At 36.5% G+C, this 16,026-nt stretch overlaps 1 protein-coding gene across 2 annotated transcripts; it reads left to right on the plus strand.

Annotated features, from left to right (window-relative positions):
- Nucleotides 1-611: 611 nt before the first annotated feature.
- On the plus strand, nt 612-14,019 carry LOC127865701 (uncharacterized). Of its 2 annotated transcripts, none has more exons than XM_052405646.1 (9): nt 612-748; nt 7,807-7,865; nt 8,249-8,584; nt 8,877-9,023; nt 9,782-10,050; nt 10,481-10,553; nt 11,982-12,094; nt 12,450-12,510; nt 13,666-14,019. In XM_052405646.1, the coding sequence occupies exons 2-9, from the start codon at nt 7,826-7,828 to the stop codon at nt 13,719-13,721; spliced, it is 1,095 nt and encodes a 364-aa protein (XP_052261606.1). In that variant the 5' UTR covers nt 612-748; nt 7,807-7,825; the 3' UTR covers nt 13,722-14,019. The 2 variants fall into 2 exon arrangements, with proteins under 2 accessions (XP_052261606.1, XP_052261608.1); XM_052405648.1 differs by having other exon boundaries at nt 8,252-8,584.
- The last annotated feature ends 2,007 nt before the right edge of the window (nt 14,020-16,026 follow it).

The raw sequence follows: 16,026 nt of genomic DNA on the forward strand, positions 1-16,026 counted from the left end.
TGGTGTTGTATATAAGAGTTAATATTTGTTGTCGTAAGATAACAATGAATGGTCGAATTTAAAGCTTGTTTTCGCGTTGAGACGGGGAATGAGATGCGTACATTATGATGGAATCTACGACGAACTTGTAGACCCTCTATTCCATAAGGTATTTGAGTTGGTTATCTTGATAAACACTTTATGAAATCATTCAGATAATTTTCGATCAGAATTTGTGCTGATTGTTTTTTAAATCGAGTTTTCCTGGCAACATTTTAAATATAATTAATTTGACATTTCGTAATTAATATAGAAGACGACAATTAATGCTTCATCATCGTGTTAAAAACGCTCCTCCATCATACAGCTTCGCGTGAGTTTTAGAGAGTTTCATATACAATTACCTTTGTACATATTTCGGTCCGTCGGATCTAAGTAGTTCAGAAACCCGCGTTATGAGGAATTTAGCTTAACATACACTTAATAAACCGACTCTATCTTCGTCTGCGTTGGGTTTAAATATAGCCTTTTATTTAACAGGTATACAGTTTAAAAAGATTCGTATCAGGCCGTTTTCTCAATACATAGTGTGACATAACCGTTGAGATCTATTTCTACCTTGAGTATTATATTGATTGCGTACCGGTGACTTGTTAAAACCTGATTTTATGTTTAAACAAGACGATGTTTGTATTTATGTAGTGTCAGAAGCAGTAAAATGAAGTTTCACTTAAATAGTTTACGAACATAACTATCGGAATTGTTACCGGTATATAGTTTTTCTTCTTTTTCTTCTTCTTCTTCTTCTTTTTGTCAAATTCTTCTTTATATTTTTATCATTATGACATTCATACTTGTACTTATTATAATTGTATTATTATTGCTATTAATGAAATATATATAATATACTACTACTACTTATACTACACCTTATTATAAAAATAATAATAATAATAATTAGTGATGGGACCGAATATCCGAATATTCGAAAATTGGCCGAATATTCGCTCCAAAAGTCATATTCGAATATTCCATTTTATGCACAGATACTTTTTAAAAAGGTATAAGTACATGTACAAAGTCGCAGTTCGGGTTTAGTGCAGACGACTTTCCTGAATATTGTTTTGATAACAGCTGCCATAAATGAACGAGATGTTAATTGACAAACGGGAGGGTGTAAGGTGAGGGACATAATGGATATGGTGTCCGCCTAGCGACAAGGAGGTTACGGGTTCGATCCCCACCGTGGGAGCGTTCTTTAGATCTCCCCCAAAGACACCAAGTACTGGTTCTAGGCCCAGGAAACGGACTCGAGAGCGTTTATATAAGCCTAAGTCGATGCAATCGAGCTAAAATAAATAGGTTTAAACTAAACTAAGGTGAGGGACCAATCACCAATTTACTTGAAACTTATATTGATGTAATATGTGCATACTATTTTCTGAAAATCAGTCGAAAATGAAAATTAATTTATGTGAAACACATCAATGTGTATCGATAATCATTCAATTTGTTTGATATACAAAATATGTGTTTTGATAGGTCTTTTAACCTCAGGTGGTATATAATACAGTATCTTTTGACTTGATCTGACAGCAGTTGGCTTTTATTTCAATGCGACACATCTATCAATAGCAATTAGTGACCCATATCATAGAACACCATTGTTTTAATGCCTGATAAAATCAATAATTTGCCGATAAATCGATGATAAGATATCAAAAGCTAAACTGGTGCACTCGAGGTATTAGTGAAAGTAAGTTTAAGCAAGACAGACATTGAATAGTGAAATTTATTGTTAATTTATAGAACGTACGTCGTGTTTTACGAATGTCGGGACAAATTGTCTCATACCAGGACGCCGGGCAAAAAACCCCGAAAGCGGGACCATCCCATCGAGATCAGAACGAATGCCACGTTTGTTATGAATGCTTTGTCTATATATTAAATCAATGTTTATTTGATAAAACCACAGCGATGGAGCACGGCAGATAAAAGGGAGAGGAGTCAGATGGTGCAGAAGGAAATCAGGGCAAGCGAAGAGGAGAGCAGAAGAGCCCGTTCAGTTGAAATGGGTGGACAATGTGCCTGGAACAAATAGACAACAACAGAGAGGAAGTTGACTTGGGCAGACATCTGGCAGTATGACTAAGTATGGCGCTAAGACTCAAATTCCTGTTAAGGTCAGTTTACGACCTGCTGCCATCCCCAACCAACCTCCACAGATGGGGTCTTGTGGAAGACCCAAGTTGCAGTCTTTGTAACAAGCCAGGCACCATGGAACACATCCTGTCATCATGTCAGACTTAGCTGACACAGGGCCGCTACAGATGGAGACACGATGCTGTCCTTAGGGAGCTAGCCGATGTACTTGAGCGCGAGAAAAGGAAGAAAAGAACAGCAAAGAAAACAGCATCTACAAAGATCAACTTTGTCAAGGCAGGGGAAACAACCACAAAGCAAGCTCCTAGAAACACGTCGATCTTAGATGAATCAGACCAATGGGAGATGAAAGTCCTCATAACGCGGGTTTCTGAAAGGGAAGAAACTGGTCTTTCCCGAGATCGTCCAAACTACACTGAGGCCTGACATAGTGATATGGTCCACCAAACACAAGAAGCTGGTGACCATTGAACTCACCGTCCCATGGGAATCAAGGTTCGACATGGCATTTGAGCGGAAGAAAGCCAAATACACTGATCTCTTAGACCAGTGCAGTTCCCGCGATTGGAAAACATGGCTGTTCCCGATCGAAATTGGCGCCAGAGGCTTTCCCGCACAATCACTGTGGAGGATGCTAAGTGCCATAGGAATCAGGGGAGGAGAGAGAAAGAGAGCTGTTGGGAGACTAGGTCAAGCAGCAGAGAGAGCGTCCAGTTGGCTATGGATTAAGAGAGAGGAGAAGAGCTGGCAGCTAACCACTGACCCGTAATGCCTGATCAGCACTGCGGTTCCAACGCCCGGAGAGTGTCCTGGGATTAAATGATGAAACACTTGTTGATGGGCGGCTCCCAGCTGATGAGTCAGTGGTTTCGTGCAGCACAGACTGTATTCAACACATTTCTTATCTGGGGAACCAGTGACTTCTAGGAAAGACTAGATGGCGACCGAGAATAGATTGGTGAAACTGGAAAGACAGATGACAACCAGGAACAAACTGGCCAGGTGCAGGATGGGGTAGCATCCCAAAATGCAGTCTTCGTAAGAGGACAACCATTATTCAGCTACAGACTCCATTACAGAAGAGTACCCCCAAAGTCTTCCGAGAGGGGGGAGGATGAAAGACTTACACGGACAGATTCAACGGTAACGACACGGCTAGTTCAATCGACTTTGACTGGAAAGAAGGCAGAAACAAAGTGTAGGTGTGGAAAAGTCTGCAAGAATCTCAGGGGCTTGCGCATTCATCAAGCGAGAATGATGTGTGGGCAGACAGCACGACAGCAGCAGCGCACAGATGTAATGTCTGGTGAGACGATGGAGGATCCTAGTCAGGAACAAACCCACAGTACTGGGGACCTCTTAGCGGCTGACATGCTGGATACAAACACATTGCGATCGGAAACGGATGCTCAAGAAGTCTTCGATGATGAAGACCCAATACTGGCGTTACTGAGAACACAGAGTGACCCAGAGGCAAACACCGACTTACCACACTCCACAACAGCTCACAAGGGTGATGAATCTCCGAGGAAGCCAAGAATATCCTGGCCGAAAACGTCAAACAAGAAAGCATGGAAAGACCTGGACGATGACCTCCATGCAATACTGGAGACAGCACTCCAAGGAGCAGTTGAAAGAAAGCTGGTTGCTTTAACCAACCTTGTCTACACAGTTGGGAAAGAAAGATTCGGTCTGACTATCTATCCAGAAAACCACCAAGAAACCTGTACAGATGAATAGAAGGCAGCGACAGATAATGGGCATCAGGAGTGAACTGAAGGTTTTGCGAAGGAGATATAGGCATGCCAGGGAAGAAGAAAAGCCAGGGCTGAAGCAGTTAAGAGACAGCCAGTGGGAACAACTTTTAAACCTATGCAAGGCAGAACAACTTCGTGAGAAAAGAAGGAAAAAGGCCAAACGTCGTGCTAAGTTCATTGCAAATCCATTCAAGTTCTCTAATAACCTGCTAGACAAAGAGAAATCGGGCAAGCTAGAGAGCAGCATGGAAGAAATTACACAGTTCCTAACTGAAACGCACTCTGATGATATCCGAGACGTACCGTTAGGCAACTGCCAGAGAATAGAACCAGTACCAGAACCCACAACACCTCTAGACACTAATGGAACCTACACTGAAAGAGGTTTCAGAAGTAGTTCAAATGGCAAGAGCAGGGTCGGCCCGAGGACCAAATGGTATCCCTTACAAGGTGTATAAGATGTGCCCTAAACTTTTTCGAGGCTTATTGAATCTTCTGAAAGTGGTTTGGAGGAAAGGTAAAGTTCCAGATTGTTGGCAACAGGCAGAAGGAATATTTACACCAAAGGAAAAGGATTCGAAGACCGTCACCCAATTCAGAACCATTTCCTTACTGAACGTTGAGGGGAAAATCTTCTTTGCTGTGCTGGCCAATAGAATGACGAAGTATCTGACATAAAACCAATAAATTGATACCTCAGTGCAAAAGGGAGTCGTCCCAGGGTTCTCTGGATATGTGGAACATACAAGCGCCCTCAGTCAGATCATCAGAGAAGCAAAGGTTAACCAAAAAGACCTCACTGTTGTCTGGCTTGACCTTGCCAATGCTTATGGCTCCATACCACACAAGCTAATTGAGACCGCACTGAAGCACTACCACATCCCAGACCATGTGCAACAGATTATCAATGGATACTTCAGTAACATACAACTTCGGTTTGCTGTAGGAGAACAGGCAACACCTTGAATAAGGCTCGAGAAAGGAATAGTAACAGGCTGCACTATTTCAGTCGTGTTATTCGTGATGGGAATGAAATTAATTATCAATGCCGCAAAGAGGGAAACCAGAGGACCAAAGACAACCTCCGGGATATACCTTCCATCCAATAGAGGTTTTATGGATGACCTCACCGTAACTACAACGACACATGTGCAAGCTCGTTGGGTTCTTGGAGCATTGGATGAGACAGTGACTTGGGCAAGAATGAAGTTCAAACCAAAGAAATCGAGGAGCATGGTAATCAAGAAGGGAAAGGTTACTCAAAGGTTCACCCTCTAGGTACAGAGCGAAGACATACCATCCATAGTACACAATCCTATCAAATGCTTAGGAACATGGTACGATGCCAGCCTTAACGACACAAGCAGCATAAACCGCACCAAGAACCAACTCCAAGAAGGTCTGAAGCTGATAGACCAGACATCACTTCCTGGGAAATTCAAGGCATGGTTATACCAACATGGATTGTTACCAAGACTCATGTGGCCTCTAATGCTGTATGAGATAGCAGTTTCTACTGTGGAAGGCTTTGAAAGAACCATCAACAGATACCTCCGTAGATGGCTAGGGGTCCCACCAAACTTCACCAGCATCGGACTGTATGGGAGGACCAACCAGCTCCAACTCCCAATATCATCAGTTGTTGAGGAGTACAAAGTTGCTAAGGCCAGGATGGTGGTGACACTGAAATAATCTTCTGATGACCTGATCTGGATGGCAGGCATAGAGACTAGAACCGGAAGGAAGTGGTCGGCAAGCCAGGCGGTGTCCCAAGCTGAAAGTATACGCAGACACAAAGACATCGTCGGAACTACTACGGAGGGCAGACAAGGGCTTGGTATGATAAAACCACAGCGATGGAGCACGGCAGATACAAGGGAGAGGAGTCAGATGGTGCAGAAGGAAATCAGGGCGAGCGAAGAGGAGAGCAGAAGAGCCCGTTCAGTTGAAATGGGTGGACAATGTGCCTGGAACAAATGGACAACAACAGAGAGGAAGTTGACTTGGGCAGACATCTGGCAGTATAAGCCACTAAGACTCAAATTCCTGTTAAGGTCAGTTTACGACCTGCTGCCATCCCCAACCAACCTCCACAGATGGGGTCTGTGGAAGACCGAAGTTAAAGTCTTTGTAACAAGCCAGGCACCATGGAACACATCCTGTCATCATGTCAGACTTAGCTGACACAGGGCCGCTACAGATGGAGACACGATGCTGTCCTTAGGGAGCTAGCAGATGTACTTGAGCGCGAGAGAAGGAAGAAAAGAACAGCAAAGAAAACAGCATCTACAAAGATCAACTTTGTCAAGGCAGGGGAAACAACCACAAAGCAACCTCCTATAAACACGTCGATCTTAGATGAATCAGACCAATGGGAGATGAAAGTCGACTTCGGGAAGAAGCTGGTCTTTCCCGAGATCGTCCAAACTACACTGAGGCCTGACATAGTGATATGGTCCACCAAACACAAGAAGCTGGTGACCATTGAACTCACCGTCCCATGGGAATCAAGGTTCGACACGGCATTTGAGCGGAAGAAAGCCAAATACACTGATCTCTTAGACCAGTGCAGTTCCCGCGATTGGAAAACATGGCTGTTCCCGATCGAAATTGGCGCCAGAGGCTTTCCCGCACAATCACTGTGGAGGATGCTAAGAGCCCTAGGAATCAGGGGATGAGAGCTGTTGGGAGACCAGGTCAAGCAGCAGAGAGAGCGTCCAGTTGGCTATGGATTAAGAGAGAGGAAAAGAGCTGGCAGCTAACCACTGACCCGTAGTGTCTGATCAGCACTGCGGTTCCACCGCCCGGAGAGTGTCCTCGGATTAAAGGATGAAACACTTGTTGATGGGCGGCTCCCAGCTGATGATTCAGTGGTTTCGTGCAGCACAGACTGTATTCAACACATTTAATCAGAATTAAGTGACTCAGATTTTAACCAATTTAATCGTCGTGGTTCTTAATTCCAGAAAAAATAGCTATAACAAAATAATAAATATTATCGATGGGAATTAATCAGAATCAATTAGGAGTATTAAAATAAATTAGAATTACGGTAATGTGTTTTTCGGAAATATCTTATGAGAATAAACATTATTTATTTAAACAATATTTAAGAACATAATATTTAATAGCAAAAAAAATCTTAAATTATTACTCTTTCAAGCTCTTCAAAGCTGCGCATATGATGCGATTTATAAGTGGCAATATAAAATACTACGGACATATAATATAAAGTTAAAAAATCGAATATTCGAATATATTCGAATAATGACCAACGAATATTCGAATATTATTTTCAGTATTCGTTCCCATCCCTAATAATTATACTTCTACTACTACTACTACTACTACTACTACTACTACTACTACTACTACTACTACTACTACTACTACTACTACTACTACTACTACTACTACTGCTTCTACTACTACTACAATACTATTACTGCTACTACTACTACTACTACTACTACTACTACTACTACTACTACTACTACTACTACTACTACTACTACTACTACTACTACTACTTCTACTACTACAACTACTACTACTACTACTACTACTACTACTACTACTACTACTACTACTACTATTACTTCTTCTACTACTACTACTATTCTTTTTTTTCTTGTTTGATTATTATTATTATTATTATCATTATTATTGTTATTATTGTTTTTTTTAAAGTATTATCGAGGTATTATTATTATAATTATTGTAATTATTATTGTTCTAATTTGAATATCATTTAAAAGCATTTAAAAATGGGAGTTAATATTCAGTAAGTATAGAACTCACGAAATATGATTGCTGGCAAATTAGCAATTGAATAAAAATTCAGATTAATTTTATTTATAATTATCGGCTTTGCAATGACATGGTCAGTGATTATTTTGCCTTACAGCTTAGACGATCAAAGCAGCATGTGTACATTTATTGCAGTCCGCCTTCTACTTTTGTTCCGTAAGTACCAAGCGTATGGATTGTCGGATTAAGGTTACATTAGATCGTTTGTCGTGTTAACGCTATTCAAACACAATGGATCGACCATGTGTGCTTTAATACTGTATTGAACTATTTCACGTGTATCTTCAAAAGTCGTCTACCTTTTTTATGCCTTCTTTTTCGCTTCTAAATTATTACATGAATCCTTCTGGTTACATGTACATGCATGTTTAAAATTGTTCAAATTCTTTCTCAATACTTAAGACAATTTGATCCTTTTTTAATAATAAATTTTATTAAATTTAATTAAAAAAAACTACCTCTTTAAATCATAATCAATAAATTGTAAGACAGACTACGTTTATAACTGACAATATTTCAAGATCATGACTTCACTTTAGCAGGTATAAATATCCTTGGGGCAACTGGTTCCAGTATCACTTCAGTGAGAAATGTGTCTATAGAATGTAAATCTGAACGGTACGGAGTCGTTTTCAAGTTCCAAGAACAAAAGTCATCCGACTATATCAGGCTAGCTGAATGCCAGTTCGGACCAGGTGGCCATTCTCAATTGATGGATGAAACATTCAAAGGAACCTATGACGTGACATACGTTAATTACACGTGTGTACTGACGATACTGTATCTAACGGTAGACCAGTGTGGAATATACACGTGTGCAGAAATGTACAATGAATCAGAAACTGTTGAAAAACAGATCGGCTGGAACTGCGAAGGTCAGTTAAACCAGTGAACCTTGCTTCATATGCTGAATGCAGCTGCAATTATCGGTGCTTTGCATAGGCTAATTTATAAGATTATTCTATCGCTGGTTTCTACAAAGCTTATTTTGTTGTTTTGACGGTTAGACTTACATAATAATAATTCATTAATTCTATTGATGGATATAACTTTGGTTTTTACGATAAAGGTGCATTTTTAAAGCACCCTTTGTTATTAATTTTTTAGTAAATCGTGTCATTTTATAGTTTTCACATTGTTCTTCATAGCAATCAGTTTTTGTATTAGGCGTTCCGAAATCCACTGAAACTACAGAGGGTCACTGGATATCCATAATAGTTGTTCTGTCTGTGGGATGTGTTGTTCTAGCTGGTAGCAGCACCGCCTTCATTGTTCACTTTCACTTTAGACGGAAGAATAACCAACACACGAGTAGTAAGTTACAGATAAAAAATCTGCAAGATAACGTGTTCAAAATGCAATCTATGGATAAAAACCCAATTATATTGCAACGCGCTTTTATATCTTTTACGCGATTTAATATAAACGTTAAAGCATGGTTTATTGATAGCTAACTGAATTACTGTTTAGATGATGTACACATATTAAATTCTAAACCATTGGTCTAATTTTAAGACGAACATTGTGTTATTAATCATTTAATGTATATAAATGTGTAGCTAAGCAAAGCTATGCGTCACTTTCCAATATATATACTTAATTGAGCATTGCATAAGTGTAATGATTTTATATCAAACTTTAGAAGCGATATTAATCAATGCAGTTTAAAATAACGCAACACATGTATTTAAATGCAAATGAGCATGGAACTGATTGATAATATGAGTTCCAAACAATTTTCATGTTTAGTCAAGGTGAAAATAATAATTAATAAAACGGCCAAGCGGGTAACAAGGAAATCACATAATATCCAAGTTAAGAACAATCCCTTGTAAAAGCGTTACAACAAACTAAGTGCTAGACTTATTGTTTGTTTCTATGATGTTTCATAATATAAGGTTTTTATAGTTAAGTTAAAACTTGCACATTGTAAAATAATAACATAGGTTGATACAATTACATCACTTAACATTTAATTCGTTTTACTTTGTTCACGTATAAAGTGGTAATTCATAATTAAATAATAATACCTATATAAAAAAACTAAGTAAAAACACTTGTTACTTTCCTAGATGAAAATCGTCAGGAGCTTGGGGATTTCTCGGAAGCGGCACCCTTGACAGTTCCTCAGACTAGAGCCGGTAACACCATGCTTGATGAAGAATCTAGTACACCCATTACATATTCAGCTACAGATACACACAATGCCTCAGTTGATGATTTATTGGCTTACAGCCATAATTTAAACATGACACCCAAGGATACACTGACTGGTGACATAACACAAGATGATGGACAGATGTCCTTTACAAGTCAAAGCATTCAAAATAATATAGAACAAGTAAGTCAAGAACAGAAGCCAGAACAGGAAGAATTAGCTATACCCATGGAAATCGTTCACCACAAGGTTGAGTACTTGAATAGGAATGCCGCCACATTTGGCACATATGCAATTTCAAATAACTGTGTTCATATAAAGCGTTTTCAAAACTATACATGTATATTCAGATTTCAATCATTATGTGATTCTTATTTAATGTGGACATGTACGTATTAAACAAGTTTGTAAGTGTGATTGTTTGTTGGTTATAGCCATGATCCATGTTCTAAAGTACTTAAAACGTGTTAAAGTCTGTTTGATTATGGGATAATACAATGACCCATATTTTAAAGATCTGTATATATATATATATATATATATATATATATATATATATATATATATGGTAAATTTGAAGAAAATTATTAAATATTGAGCTTCATATTTTTAGCAACCCGAGAACACCCCCAAAATACTTGAAGTACGTAACGATGAGCATCGACATGAGCGTTTACAAGTCGATGGTATGTGTCATTAAATTAGCAATCGTTCTCTTCTTGCGTTCGTTACATACATAGTTAATTATAAACATATGTATAGCGATTTATGACCCATTTCATATATGGGATAAGATTAATGCCACACTATGAAATCCCGATTTCTTAGGTACTTAAAACATGATGACTCGTGGAAGAGTATGTGTTATGTCATAGACACGTGGTGTTTTCACGCAGCACAGGTCTTTCATAATCTGAGGCTATGAGTAGATCAGAAAAAAATACTACTGCTGATCACAAATATCGCCCAGGTGGATGTTGAGACTGTAATTCACTATCGGATGTCCGTTGCCTAACCTAATCGATAATTCTTGAATGATGTTTAAAGAGTATCAAACGGTAATGTGGATTTTTTCTTTGTTCTTGCCCAAGAAGAGCTTGTATTATGTAAGAGTTACCGTAGTGTATTCAAGAGCTATTCGGAAGGAAATCTAAAAATGAATCCAAATATTTGTTTATGGAATTTCATAATGTAAAAAAGAGAGATGTTGTTATTTTGTCAAAGTTAAATGTATAACATCCATAGGATGCTAAACAGTACACACACACATCAACATTTGCGTTTAGACACACTCTCAATAAAATTGAATTTGATTTGTTTATTATGAACTTGTGGTTTAAAAAGCGATATTTTAATTTTAAGCAAATGAGTTGAGTCTAAGGTTATTTTATTTGCAAGTGGGGTGTACCTGGTACATTGTCTGCAACTACTTGCTAGATACATGCAAATCACTTAATCTTAAACAATTTCAAATTCGTTTTACTTTGTACACTTGTAAAAAGGCAACTAAGATTGTTCAATAATACTACACATATAAACAGCACATACCTAAATTTAATTTATTTTATGCTTTCCGATGGTTTATAGAGAAATCAGTGCATTAAACTGGTATTTCACTGTTTCAAACAGTGAAAAATAACAGTGAACATTATCGATAATTTTCATTATTTGACAGGAGCTATTTTTTACATATCTTTGGTTTCCCCATCGTGATCCCCAATGTTACCAAGTGAAACTACTCTGCATTGAATGTGAATAAAAACATACGGAGAAGCCAACCTTGAACATACATGTAATTACATTTTTGGGCACCAAATGGTTAATTATATTTACTGGAATGGCAAAAAATCCAAAATAATCATTAGTAATAATAAAACAAATAGACAGTTTGTTGGATTTGGTGGAATATCGATTTTAATTCACTTATGATCATAGAAAAAAATATATTTTCTATCTCTCTAATCCTCTTTAGCATTGTTTTTGGAGCGCTAGATGAAAATGGATTTGAAACCTGGGGATAACTAGGAAGCGGAACCCTTGACATGTTCTGAGTCTGCAGCCTATCTGCAACCCGATATTTAATAAAGACTGTAATCAATGCCTATTAAATTCAGATCCGGAAAAAGAAAGTCCGGTTGAAGAACGGGATGAACAGACGACGCCTAAAACAAACTTCCACCAAACGGTTGCGTTTTTTGAAAGCGGTGAAGCCAAACACAATACAAGTGTAAATACAAATAACTTTTATTCTATAAAGCTTTTACAAAACCAAACATGTTAATTGTACTGATTTGTTATACTTATTTACAATGTACATATTAAACACGTTGTAAAGTACGTTGATTGTGTTAACAGCATGAGTCGTATGCTTAAATACTCTTATAGTTTTGATATATAGTTACATATAAATAAATAAATAAATAAAAAAAAAATAAATAAATAAATATATATATATATATATATATATATATATATATATTAATAGTTTAAACACTATGAAACTGAAACTTATTTATCATGTTCAATGTTATATTCATTTAATTTGAATCTTCATTATGACATACGTAGCTTTATATTTATAGCGATCGGACAACTCTGAAGAACGTAAGAGAATTCATGAAGTTGGGCAGTCAAGACTAGTCAGTATGTGTCATTATATTTTTATGCGTTTACATCTGGTTATTATTACGTATATAGGTCAATATAAATAAATGTATAGTAATAAATTGTCATGATATGTACAACGCCTTTAATAAAAATGGGATAAGCTGTAAAATCGTTATCTTAATCAAACGAAATGCTTATAACTTCAGTTTAACGGTCGTTAAGCTCATAATTAATATCTAAAAAACTTTAACTAACTTCACTTGCACCGTTTACAATGTGTCTTAAATGTGAAGATGTAAATAATCTTTGTGACGCTTTCATGAACGTCTGTGTTTGATGTTGTAGTGTTGAACATGCCATAGTATTTATAATTTAGTTATTAACTGCTTTTCGGGGGAGGGGCCGTATTCTTCGGACAAATTTTGGTTTTCCATAGTCTAATGAGGTCGGATTTGAGGTAACAATAAAGTCTTTATAAACCTTGATGTATGTGCCGTTAGATATTGTGTATCGATCGCTAATAATCCCAATGCCGTCGAACTGATATCTTTACAAAGCTTTATTCTACTTTAAATCGAATTGCAAATCGCATACGTTGGTCCAAATGCCGATCAGAACAAATCGATGTGCAGTGTCTATTTATATTCGCACTTACCTACCAAGTTCTAAATGGGCTTTGTGTAGCGTAGACAAGTCGCCGCATGGTGCGCAAAGCTTAGATGGGTTTCTGTGTGTATTAAGTGCATTGTACATTGTGCAGGGCTTACTTAAACAAATTCGTTATCTTTTGAAAACAGAACATATAATCACCTAAATAATGATTCTTATAATAAAATAGGTCTCAATTCAAGAAATTTTGCATATGTCATAGGAAGAACTGAAGTATTTAAAAGATCCTAAATAACAATTGTTTGAAAACTGTTTTTTTTCCATTTTAACTTTTTGCAAAGTTTTACATTTAAAGCCAGAACACCTTTGTTAAGAAAAACATACTTCCGTGAGATTGTTCAACTTTGTAAAACCAGGCCCAGTTGTTTGAGAACTTTACCGTAATATGAATGTATATATGTAATGTACTTGTGTTAAGTGTTATGTTCCTGTTTTTAAATAGTATTAACCTAAGAACTAACATCTGTCAGTATGCTAATGCGTTTTATATTTTAATGACGTTTATCGGTTTTATTTATACAGGTAATACCAACCAGGAGCTCATATCAAATATTGAGAAAACCCTGAAGAAAAAGTGAGCTTGACAAGCAATGATATCAATCTGTGTGTGCAACTTTGCCGACATTTAAGACTTTAACAAAAAAAAACATATGATTACAATGACAAGATTGTGGATATGTGTTTTGATATGGGTGTCTTTTAATATGCTTAAAATGAACTATGAGTGCCCTTCTATATACTAAAAAGTGTTCTACTTGTATTTTTATTTTCGTTTCTATATCTTTGTTTCTAAAATTGGTATTCAATAACTTGACTACCAATTAAAGAAAATGATCAAATTTTATTTTTCTTATTTCACAATATATATCATTAAGTTTAGGGTATACTGTCATTTACTTTTTTATTCATAATGTTATATTAGACGATGGAAACAGAAATAACCAACCTCAATTGTTTATTTCAAATAAAGGATTGAGATACATTTTAATGATTTTAAGACTTAAACAAATACAGTTACACGTGTTTTTCAACCTTGATCGCTTAACTTAAGATAAAACAATCAAGCATCACAACATTACATTCCTCAAAGAAAGCAAGTTCCAGAGTTCGAATTGGATTAATTAAAAACTATATTTAATTAAATTATTAAAAACTCGTTTAAACAACGTGATGTTTCCATCATTCGAACATTAAAAACGAAGTATTCACCTCTCATATTTGTGTAGTGAATTAGTTTAGGGCTGGTCTTCTTAATATTGGATCATGGAATCTCAATCCGGACAATGGAATAAAAGTCTTGATTTAAAATGCATCCTGAAACCGTAGAAAAATGCTTTAACGCCAAAATAGTGAACCATCAGCACATATGCTCATTTTTTAACATCTTTACGAAATCTCCCTTAATTTGAATAAAGAAGATATATACGTATATTTTTACATATTTGGTAATAACGCAAGTTTACTTCTATGTCTCTGCAAGTTCTATCGTGTAGAAAACGTTGTTCAAATATGTACAACTTCAATGTGGAATGGTATTATTCATGGAACTGGTCACTTACTTTATGATACTCGGATTCGTTTGGGTTATCTTGCGAAACTGTCTTGCTCTAACAAAGAGCATTCTTAAAATGAAAGTTAATTGACTTCAGCTTATTACTTGTTAATCGTTAAAAATCATTTAATTGTATTAACATGATTTATGATAACAATTCAGATTTAAATTACTGATTTGTGTAAGTCTAGAAATATACCTAGTGTTTAGCAAAACGCGTTGCCGAAATAGTTTGCTCAGGTGCGGTTCTTTACAAATGCAAGTAAATACGAGTAAACGTATCAGTTTGTTCGCAAACTTGGTCGTTATGAATTACATTGAACTATACAGCAGGTAATGTATGTTACCAATGTAGAAGATAATTTATTTGTTAAATTTTTATCATTTCACCGATTGGTTTTGTTATCAAGGTACCTGTTGATCCATGCAATATGTAGGTATTTTATTCGTTGCTGTTTTATGCATGATGACATTTGTTTATCTTATGGAAAATGATAAAATCATTATCGGTATCTTAATGTAAGGGTACTGAACATTATAATCCAAGTATTTCTTGCCATGGAGGGTAAAATCGACGTCCTGAATTACAAGACAAAATGTGCTTGCCAAATTACTAGTCCAAAGCTCTTATAATTTAATAACTCTTTATCGAGTTACAATTGCTTTTTATAATATCTGTATTATATGTAGATAAAATATGTTTTTATTTTCTGTCATTTTGATGTGATTAGTTCGCATAATTGATTTCATAATTGATTTATGTATGCGTAGCGCACACTCATTACTAATGCAGCTTGTAAACGTCTAATGTGAAAGTGCAATTAAGTGGTTCGCTATTGTTTGATTACAGTAACCAATAAAACTAGCGTTGACAGGCATGTTAGGAAACCGACGCAAAGTGCCTATTGACCGGTTTAATCTCCCGTTCGTCCCCAGTCAATTGCCTTAAATGGACTTTCTAAACATGTTTTTCCTTGGTCTCAGTTATTGTAAAGTCAGTATGGTCATGATATTATGTTTTGTTGGCATTATGTAACTTCAATTAAATGAAGTGACTGTTTCCTTTTATCCTTGTGACGTTTAGGGTAATTTGCATGTGCGTCTTATATTGGTGCATTTAACATAAAACATTAGGTAGTATGTAAAAGTAACGTACAACATCATCAACGTATTTCTCGCTTCTGAAGCTGTATGTGTTTTATGGAGGTTAGGTTTAAATGCAAAGTTTATATGAATATTGCAATCGAGAAACAGTATGATATACATTCGGTATGGTTGTCTTATATTTAAGGCTAATGCTGAGTTGCTTATACATTACAAGATAAACACAA

This window comes from Dreissena polymorpha, chromosome 2 (assembly GCF_020536995.1).
Source record: "Dreissena polymorpha isolate Duluth1 chromosome 2, UMN_Dpol_1.0, whole genome shotgun sequence".
Lineage (NCBI taxonomy): Eukaryota > Metazoa > Mollusca > Bivalvia > Myida > Dreissenidae > Dreissena > Dreissena polymorpha.